Source organism: Myotis davidii, unplaced genomic scaffold (assembly GCF_000327345.1).
Source record: "Myotis davidii unplaced genomic scaffold, ASM32734v1 scaffold641, whole genome shotgun sequence".
NCBI lineage: Eukaryota > Metazoa > Chordata > Mammalia > Chiroptera > Vespertilionidae > Myotis > Myotis davidii.
The window spans coordinates 928,308-939,145 of record NW_006293232.1 but is presented as its reverse complement, the minus strand read 5'-3'; the positions used below and the strand labels follow the sequence as shown (position 1 = coordinate 939,145).

General features: G+C 44.2%; 1 protein-coding gene across 1 annotated transcript in view; it reads right to left on the bottom strand.

The window, feature by feature from the left end:
- Positions 1-10,838, bottom strand: part of MAML2 (mastermind like transcriptional coactivator 2) — a 369,850-nt gene that overhangs the window by 117,756 nt on the left and 241,256 nt on the right. The window contains exon 4 of the mRNA XM_006766878.2: positions 4,719-6,227. Coding sequence (XP_006766941.1) covers positions 4,719-6,227 — 1,509 coding nt within the window. The remainder of the gene's footprint in view (positions 1-4,718; positions 6,228-10,838) is intronic.

Sequence of the window (10,838 nt, the reverse complement as noted above, 5' to 3'; positions counted from 1 at the left end):
TTTCTGAGTGTTAATCTTAAAGATCAGACATAAACAAAATTACCTTTCAAAGGAGGGGAGGAGAACATTAGCAGACTTGCCTGATTTAAGTCAGGGTTGATATGTAGAGTAGTGAAGGATAAACTTGGCTAGGCAGAGGGAGTGTGGTGAGGTTCTTGATGTATGATTGAGGAGCTTGGCTTTAAACGAAGGAGGAAATGTACAAATTTATGTTTCGGTCATAACAAACCATCCATTCACTGGCTGCCTGCCCTCTCAGAATTTTTAGAGATGGGAGAATTCTAAACCAAATATAGAATCCACTTGAGTTTCATGGATCTAATGTTAGAAAGAAAATCACACTTTTAAGTGTCTAATTAAAAAGCTCTGAAAAAATAAGATCACTTTTTGATTCAAGAGGTTAGTGCTTTTGGACTGAACTCTTCTGTGAGTCTTGGTCAACCAGTAACTCTTTCACACCTTAAACAAGTCAGGAAGATAAATCAGACCTGCATGCATTACATCCCTCTCTTGCCCTCTCCCATAACCTTCAAATCAGAAAGGGGAGAAAATTACAGCTGGGAGCTTTGTCAATTTGAAAAGCCCCAAACATTAGCAAGACAGAGTGGCTGAAGACATTTTGTGAAATGCCAAATACCATTTGTTCTCCCCGTCTCTGGAGAAGGGGCGACTCAAAACCACCCCAGGCATGGAACAATCCGATGTTTACAGCAATTCGATTATGCTGCATCTATCATTAGGCACTTCCGTTAGGAGAACAGAGGTGGGTACCCAACAAAGGGAGAGGGGGCCAGGGATCCCCCAAATTCAGCCTCTGCTTGAGCAAGCAGATCTCTCTGGGTTCAGAGTTCTGAAAGTTGAGCAGAAGGCCATCTGTGCACACTCTACTGGGTAAATTACAAGCGACCAATGAACAAATTCAGTGTAACATTCTGTAACAGAAAGCCAAGATTTCTAGCATCTCCAAGGCTAACAGGGCTCCAATTAGCAAATCCCGTAGTAAATCTCCCTGCGTTTGACATAAAGTGAGTATGACAAGCAGAAGAAAAGTCATGACTATTGTTTTCATTTAGGATGCTTTGGTTGATAAACGAGTTGCTTAATTATCAACCCCCCCGCCCCCCATGTCTTTGATCATGAGTAACAGAGATTTAGCAAATCTGAAATGAGAATACACGTGTGTACTGTTTACTGAGGATGGGAGAGTTAAAACTATTCTCTTTGAGTTGAGAATACTTGGCAATATACTGAGTGAGACAATAAAAATTAGAAAAACTTGACCTGTGCAGTGTTGCTCAGTGGTTAGAGGGTTGGCCCATGGATTGAAGGGTCACAGGTTCAATGATTCCTGGTCAAGGACACGTACCTGGGCTACAGGCTTGATCCCCAGCCCTGGTTAGGGTACATGCAGAAGGCAGCCAATCAATGTGTCTCTCTCAGATCAATCTTTTTTTCTCCCTGTTCCCTCTCTCCCTCCTCCCTCCCTCCCTCTGCCCTTCCACTCTCTCTAGAAATTAATGGAAAAAAATATCTTTGGGTGAGGATTAACAACAACAAAAATTAGAAAAAAATCCTTTGAAATATTTACATCCAAATGAAAGTTGCTTCTCAAAATTATCATCTTGGGAAGGAACTTGTTTATTTTCTTTATTGCCTTCAGAGAAAGTTCACAAGCCAAGCAGCCCTATAAGGTCAGTTATTCCTTGTTTTTGACCCAAAGCAGCCTTACCCAGCTTGACTATTTTCAAAAACCTCCCTGACAGGATGAATATGTTGCATCGGTAACAATCCACTCAATGTACTAAAAGCTCTGAAGAAAATCCCCAGAGAAAAACTTCATAACTATATCGAACAATAGCACCATTATGGGCCCAACTCCACAAAGGTGAACGCTTTCAAGAGGGCAACACTTATTTGACTCTAGAGCTCTGCTACATTCGCTTATAACTCAGACTCAAGACTTCAGAGTCATAGCTCATAGAATCACTAAGCTGGAAGGGACATTGTGGTTCAATCTACAAAACTGAAATAAAGCTTTAAATGGTAGCCACTTGCCTATCTATTTAGAAGAGGCCTTTAGCTTAGAATGCCACCACCGTTTCTAACACTTTTTGAAAGCCTTTTCAAAAAGGTGAAAATTATCTTGGCGTTATATGTATCACATGCGTTGGGAAAAGTAAAAAATCATCTAAGACATTGGAAGATGTTTGTTGAGTTTGCCATTAATACCCATTAATGTGCTTGGATCCTAGAAGCTCAGGTGGGGACTAAGGGGCCAGAAGTATGGTGCACAGTTGTTGATATGAGCAATAGAGCTGGAAACAGGACAGATGTTGGAGGTGGCAGGAAGGCTCCCAAAGAAGACTGATGAGGCACCTGCTGCAAATTATTTATTTTGAATCGCTCCATAATGTTCATCCTTAGGAAGGTCTACAAGTAGGAAGTTACACAGATTTTTTTAAATTCTTTTAACAATTCCGAAGGTTAGAGATTTAAGACTTTCTCTATCCCAAAAGGACTTAATCAACTATGTATATTTGTAAATATGGTCCAATATGAGAAGACATATTCCTTTTCAGAATCCCACAATGATCTCTAGGTGGTCATTCGTTTCCCAACAAATCCTACCTGTGAGCTATACAACCTAGTGGTTGAATGCACAAGCCTTCAAAGTAGACCATCAGAAACCCAGCTCAGCTACTTCTTATTTGTGTGGCTTTGGGAAAGTTATTTAACTTCTCTGTGCCTCACCTGTAAGATGAGAATAATGCTATTTCCCTCATATGGGTAAAATGAGATACCACAAGTAAGGGAGACAGAAGTCATGCCAGTCATAGAGTACACACTCAAGAAATGCTAACTCTCGTTAATATGTCATTACTTATTATTTCCACTTTTATGGTCTCAAGTCTGGGCTCAGGGAGGGTAAATCACTCCCCACTCACTATATTGCTAGAGAAAAAAATAGTGATAGTTCTCTTTTATTCCTCCAATATTATTTTGTTAGAATTTGAGACTTACTCTAATGCCTTTCCTACATAATATTAATACTTGTTAAAAATATGTCGATATTATATATGGTTCTTTCCATGATAACCACAATAATAGCCAACTTTATTCTAGACTCTAAACTAAGAATTATATCATTTCATTATCAAAAAACCCTAGGGTATATTATTATCATTTTTAAAGGTTAGGAAACTGAGGCTTAGAGGACTTGCTTGAGGTCAAGTACCTAGTGAGGTTGGTAAGAATTTGAACCTATATTCATCCAAATCAATATGGCCACATGTAACTGAGAAAGTAGTTCCACAGTACCACTTGTTTTTAAATGATCCCCAAACTACCCATGTTAAAAACGGAACCTTCTAAAATATACACATGACTCTTAATAAGTCCATTCTTCATCATCTACGATTAAAATATAAAACACTTTTTAGATAAATAAGAACTGAAAGCTTTACTTGATACACAGCTCTTGAATCCTAGTGGAGTCTAGTTTTCTTACATCTAGGGCAAAGGTTAGCTTGGCCACAGTCTGTGGTCCTTGAGGCATTCTTTTCTGGGCTGTGACCATGAAAACTACTCTAGGAATGGGACTGAAATTAGGCTCTGTGCCATTGCGCTGTCCCAACATACTGTTTTGACATGTAATGTGCTGTCTTTGTGCTTGGACACTACTGTAGACCTGTCAAATTACATGCACAAAGCAACATTCAAGCTCCCTCCCTCACCTCTTCTTTCCTTTCTCCCTCCCTCCCCCCGTCCCTCCCTCCCTCCCTCCTTTCCTCCCTCCCTTCCTTCCTTCTTTTTTTTCCAGGAAGAGTTTCCTCTTTCAAGTTCCCTAAGAACTAGAGCTTCTTCACCAGTATGTGCTCTGGAAACACATAGCTATTTCTTCATACTATTCAAATATACATGTTTGGGGCAGAATAAAAATCCCTGTTTTATGCTAACCACAGGATATAAGGTAACCACAGATTTTTGTTGTTCATAGTCATGATGACTTCATCCTTTAACACTTAACTTTAGCTCCAACATTACTTTCTCCAGAAGCCTTCCCTGGTTTCCCTTTGCTGGGTAAGTTACCCAACCTCTGTGCTCCCACATCATTCCCCTTGCCACTCATAAAATGATAGTCTTTAAAGCCTGTCTCCCTCTCGAGGCCGTGCTTGCAGACAAGGGTGGTGTCTAATTTAAGGTTGATACTCAGCACCAACATGGAGTCACAGCAGGATCTATTACGATGGGTGGGGCATTTAGACATTTTAATTGGTTGGTATGGATGTAAACTAGTTGTTAAATACTTTCAATATCACGTGTGGCCTTATGTGCATACTCAGCATAATCACATCATCTTGCACATGGGAGGTGCTTAGGTCGTGCCTGTTGACTTAATGGCCAATTTATGGACTGGATGAATAAACGCTGTGCATATCAGAATCTGACCGACAACTGGACCTGTCACCAAAGGCATGGACTATAATGAAACATTCTTAATATGCAAGAGCCTTTGATCCCTACAGATCCGATGACATTAATGCCCTACAAAGAAATACTAGCTCATGCCTCCATGAGCTCTTCCTAGGGATCCATCAGAACCACTACTCTCTCTGTGGTCTTGATCCTGTCCCAACATAAACATAATGGTAATCAAAGCGCAATGACCAAGACCGGTGGTCTCTGGGTACCTGTGTCTGGAGTAGCAGAGCCCTTACCTGTCTGTGTTGCTGGGAGGAGACTTGGTATCCCAGTCCTGCGACGGGCGGATTCTGCATTTTCTGGAGCAGGATCTTTTGCTGAAGTGGCAAGGGTGACCTTAGCAAGGGCTGGTTTGACAGAGGTTGGGTGGGCTGAGAGGGTGGCTGCTGCTGCTGCTGTTGCTGCTGTTGCTGTTGTCTTTGCTGCTGTTGCTGCTGAGCTGACACTGAGCTCTGTTGTTGCTGCTGCTGCTGCTGCTGCTGCTGGGTGTAGTGTAGGAGAGTAGGTTTGTTCTGAGAAGGCAAAACAGAAGGCATCTGCTGGTTGGCTTGATCTGAGTTAAAATGGAACAAAGGCTTGGTGTTGCCCAGACGGGGCTCCATGGCCGTGTGCGAGCTGTTCATAAAACTTCGACTGAGATCCTGAGGCTTTTGCTGCATAAGCACATCCAGGTGCCCTCCCTGGGCCGAGGGGCTGGCCTTGTACATGTAGTTAGCCATGACTTTTGACTGGCTGCTGCCGCCGGCGACCCCAGGCATGGGGGAGCCCTGTGGGCTGAACGGCTGCTGACCAAAGGAAGGGCTGGGGATTTTCTCCTGCCCAAACGGACCTGGAGATGGCCCGGCGGAAGAGGGCAAGGCTGACCAGTTGGTAGGCTGGTGCTGCTGCTGCTGCTGCTGCTGGTGCTGCTGCATCCGGGCATGCTGCTGACGGTTGGCAGCGATCTGTTTGAGCTGTTGGGCATGGGACACTTCCTGCCAGCTTGGCAAGGCCCGGCTTGCCCCCGAGGCTGTCGGAGGCTGAGCCTGGCTCTGAGGGACCGAAGGGATTGGGGAGGAAGTGGACAGGGCAGTGTTGGCCATGGAGAAAGCAGGGCCGGCTGAGGGGGGCCTCAGCTGAGGAGACCCTGATGGCCCCTGGGTCAGGCCAGGTGAGTATTCACTTTTGATCACTGTCTTCTCCACAGGGATGGAGGGCCTGGGCGTGCTCCTCTGGCTTTGCTGACCCAAGTCAATGTTAAATGGATCGTCCTGCTTTATGGTGGCGTTGATCATGTTCTCCAGCTCAAGGTCACTCATAGGAGGGACAGATATGTTGGTCAGTTCGTTGAACAGCTCTTGCAGTTCAGGATCCATCAATTGCTCTCCGGAGTCATCTCCGTACCTGTTAGAAAAAATATTCTCCTGGGTCATCTGGCCATCCATGTGCTTACTGCAGGACAGAGTCTCTCCTGGCTCCTTCTTCACTTCTTTCAAGCCCATGTTAAACATGCCATTGCCAGGAGACTGTGTGTGGGGAGGCAGATTGTTAGTCTTCCTCAGGGGTGCTTGGCTCATGGGCAAGGCCCCTGACATAATCTGACTTTGTCCATTATTTACTTGGAGGCCCCCTTGTCCTGCAGAGAGGTTCTCCCCGACGCGGATTCTTTTGATATCAAGGAACGAGTTGTCGACAAAGCCGTTGGGCCTCTTGCTGTTGGCAGGAGACAGGTTGACTATCTGCTTTCTTTTCAAGGAACCCTGGAGCTGAAAGACAAGAGGGGAAGTAAAATGAGATATGAATCCAGATGTGCTTCTTATCAAAAGCGACATAATATTTAAATGTTTCTTCCATTTACACATAGGATGGATTAAAAAAGAAGCACCAATGAAGCCGAGTCTGGAATATGAGGAAACTCGCAGTAGCACAAACAGAACAAAATAAATTATTTCTGGAGGAGCAGATCAATTAGTGGTCAGAGATCACTGCGGTTCCCTGATAGCAACATGGGCCAATGGATGAAGAATCCTGCATAGATCATCAGGAGTTATTGATAATATCTACAGTTCATCACCAAAGTGTCGTTGCTTTTTGTTGTAGGTCAAAATATTCCATGTGCATGTACACATAACCCCACACACCTACAGGCGACTGACGTGAACACAACTTTGACCAAGATGGGAAACACTGAAAAGTATAAAGCTGAGATACAATTTCTCGTTGTGTTTTTTTCCTTTCATTGCTATTATCCTCTAAGTAAGTATTCGAATTACTGTTGTGCCCAAGGAGATATGCTATCTGGCATTCATCTACTCTTCCTCCTATAATTCTGTGGCTTTGCAGTTGGGCCCATGCAACAACATTGTGTGGGTGAACAGAAACCATGATTTTATCATTTATCAAATGAGACACTCTCAGCACAGATTTCCCTGGGGATTTCTTTCCTTAGTGTTTGCAACAACCGATTAGATGTGTATTACTTTATAGATAAGTAAACCAAGGCTCAGAGAGGCTAAGTAACTTGCCCAGTGTCACCCAGCTAGGAAGTGTTAGACCTGGGGTTTAACTTAAGGTCTGTATAGTTCTAAAGCCTGTGTCATTTCCACTATATTATAATGCTGGAATTGGCATGTTAAGGGGTTAGGGCAGTGGTTCTCAACCTTCTGGCCCTTTAAATACAGTTCCTCATGTTGTGACCCAACCATAAAATTATTTTCGTTGCTACTTCATAACTGTAATGTTGCTACTCTTATGAATCATAATGTAAATATCTGATATGCAGGATGGTCTTAGGCGACCCCTGTGAAAGGGTCGTTAGACCACCAAAGGGGTCGTGACCCACAGGTTGAGAACCGCTGGGTTAGGGTTTGCCCAGGAGAGCTGGCAGGGGGAAGTGAGCAGAGACATCCCGGATCTCTGCTAAAATGAGGAACCTGGGAATGGCCAGGATGCAGCACAGAGCCAAAGGTGAGCATGATGTTTCTTGTCATCAGTACCTGTTCCAGTAACTCTTTATCTGTGGCTTTGCCCATTCACAGGTGGTATATAGTGATGGTAGATGCACCATGTTTTGCCTTTTACCATTGCTAACTGGTAATCAGAGAAAGGAACCCGACCCCAGCTCCTTCCCTGGTAATCCCAGGGCTCTCTTCGGGTGGCTGCACAAAACGTGGGAGCTGCTGTTCCATTAAGTCCACCTGGGCCATAGAGAAAGCAAGTCCATGGCAAGAGAGAACAATGAAGCATAATGGAGAGGCACAAGACTTGATAGCATTTGAGGGCCTGATTCAATCCCAGGTCAGCTCTGCAACTCTCCCTGTCGTCCTTGATATACTTTGTAATCTTCATAATAAATCCCCCCTTTTGCTTAAGCTTGTATGAGTTGGGCTTCTGTTATTTTCCATGAAGACTCTCAAGGAAGTCCCATGTGACTTCACAGTCAGTGATGAGCAATGTGCAGCAGGAGGAAGGGTATAACTTGTCCTGGGCGTGAAGCTCCCCTCTCCCTTCTCTGCTGTCTGAGTGTTTCTGGACTCCTAATCTTGTCTACTCATGGATGTAGGCAGTGTCAGCACAGAACACGGTCAGCCATCACCACATTTAGCAGAAACTCCAAGTTGCCACGGTCTGTCCTCATGAGGTCAGAAAGAGCACAGACTAAAGAGGTCCGGCCATGCTCCCTCAAGAGTGGCCACACTGGTTTATTTCCGTATAAGTTACATTTCGAAGGTTCTTTCACAACTAATAAAGGGATACATTCTTTTCCTCAGGTTTGGGTTAGCACCTTTGATTTATTTTCCACCGGCTTTGAAAAACCGGTTCTGCCAGATTCTCCCATGGCTGTGGCCACTCCCTGGGCAGTGCAGTGCATACTCTAGGAAGCAATGCTAGCACTTTCTCAAGCCACCAGAATAGTAGAGACAGTGATAGAATTAGCAATGGTTGTATCAGTAGTGATAATAATAATAATAATAATAATAAATAGCAGTCATTTATTAAGTGCTGTGTGTTAGGCATTGTGCAAAGCTCTCTGTAGGAGTAATCTCACTGGATTCTCACAATGCTAAGAGTCCTCACCAACAGCTCTATGAGATTGATACTACAGTGATTTGTTGCTTAGCAACGGGGACACATTCTGAGAAATGTGTTGTTCGATGATGTCATCATTGTTCAAACATCATAGAGTGTACTGACACAAACCTAGATGGCATAGTCTACTACACATGTAGGCTACATGGTTTAGCATATTGCATTTCTTTATAGCAGTGGTTCTCAACCTTCCTAATGCTGCAACCCTTTAATACAGTTCCTCATGTGGTGACCCCCAATTTCATTGTTACAAATTAACATAATTTAAGCATAGTGATTAATCACACAAACAATATGTAATTATATATGTGTTTTCCAATGGTCTTAGGCCACCCTTGTGAAAGGGTCTTTCGACCCCCAAAGAGGTTGCGACCCACAGGTTGAGAACCGCTGCTTTATAGCATCCTAGTGCACTGAATACTGTTTGAGATTGTAACACAATTATAAGTATTTGTGTATCTAAACATAGAAAAGTTACAATAAAAATACGTTATAAAAGATAAAGTGTATAAAGGGGGAGGGTAAGAGGGTAGGCTGTAAAGGGAAGCACCATTGGAGGGAGGGAGAATATATCTCAGCAGGTGGGAGGAAGGGAGAGAGGGAAGGAAAAGAAAAGGAGAGAAAGGGAGAGCAGAGATCAAAAGAGACCCAGAGAGAGAAAGCTTGAGATGAGAGATAATAAAAGGGAGAAGGGGAGGAGAGAGAGAAAGAGGGAGGGAGGGAGAGAGAAAGGAACTGGACTGGAAGGAAAGAGAGCAGGCTCCTAGGCTCCTCTCACTCCCTCGCCAACTCCAGCCCGGGCAGTGGGCAGGTGCATAGCAGGTGGACAGTATGCTGAGCCTCCTTGTCTATTTAAACCTCCCAGAGCTGGCAAAAGTGTAGCTGAGTCCAGTCTTTACTTTCCACATGGCAAATTTGTTGTTTATAATTTACTAGAGGCCTGTTGCATAAAAATATTTGTGCAATACACCTTCCCTCCCCTGGCTGCCGGCACCGGTTTTCCTCCGACACCCGGGACCCAGGCCTTCGCTCTGGCTGGAGCCACCTTCCAGCCCACACTGCTCCTGCTGGAGCCGCCTTCCAGCAAGCCAGCCCCGAGTTCCCCATGGGAGGGCCGAATGAGGGCGGGGCGGGTGGCCGATCCCCGCGGTCCCGCCCGCCAGCCACAGGTCGGGTAGCACACGGGACGCCTGCCGCTCCGGGTCGCAGATAGCAGGCCTGGATGGTGGTGGGGCAGGGGGGATGGCGCTGTCCCACCATGCCTGCAGTATGCAAATTATCTGCCATCTTTGTTGGCGGTTAATTTTCATATCACGCTGATTAGCTAATGGGAGGTGTAGCAAAGGTACGGTCAATTACCATGTTTGTCTATTATTAGATTAGATTATAATCATATGAGACCACCATCCCATCTTTGATCTGTTGTTTACCAAAACATCGCTCTGTAGCACATGCTTGTATTTCTTACCTACCCCTCATTTCTATAGATGAGAAAACTGAGGCTTGGAGATTGAGTAACATTTCAAGGCCACACAAATAGTAAGCAAAAAAGTCAAGAATCAAACCAAGCACTCCTAAGGCAGACCCTGTGCTGTCAGTAAATGTTACCATAGGCCCTGACAGAGGTAACTGGTACCCACACCCATGTATTGAGGAGGACTGGGAGCCAGTCCTGACATGGCATTAAGTTGCTTTGCTATTCCAGGCAAGTTATTTTACTTCTGTGGGATGTAGTTCCCTTCTTTATAAATAGGATTACCTCTGAGAACACTTTCCCACCTGAACCCAAAAAGTAACAGGCACCGAGGGAGTGCCACCAGGTACAGCTGGATAAATCACCAAGATGGGGAACAGAAGTCCTCTTGAGTGATGCTGCGGAAGACAAACCATGAATAAAAGGGATTCCATTAGGACTCCCTTGAGTATGATGCTTTATCAAGAGAATTGTGGAGACAGTCTGTGTCCCGTTTTGTAGAAGCTTCTAATCAAAGTTGTGTCACCAAGGCCCACTGAATGCTGATTAGGCACCAGCTACTGGAACAAAACAATGGCAATGACTCCCAAAGTTCAACCTTTATCTTAAAGTATTTCTTTGCTGAACTAAATATTCATCATCAAATACATGGTTTTATTTTTGGAACTCCCATTCTAGGTTTTAATCAGAGTTCAGATTTTTTTTTTCTTTTTTAAAATATATTTTTATTGATTTAAGAAATGAAGGGAAAGATAGAGAGAGAGAAACATCAACGATGAGAGAGAATCATTGATCGGCTGCCCCTTGCCGCACT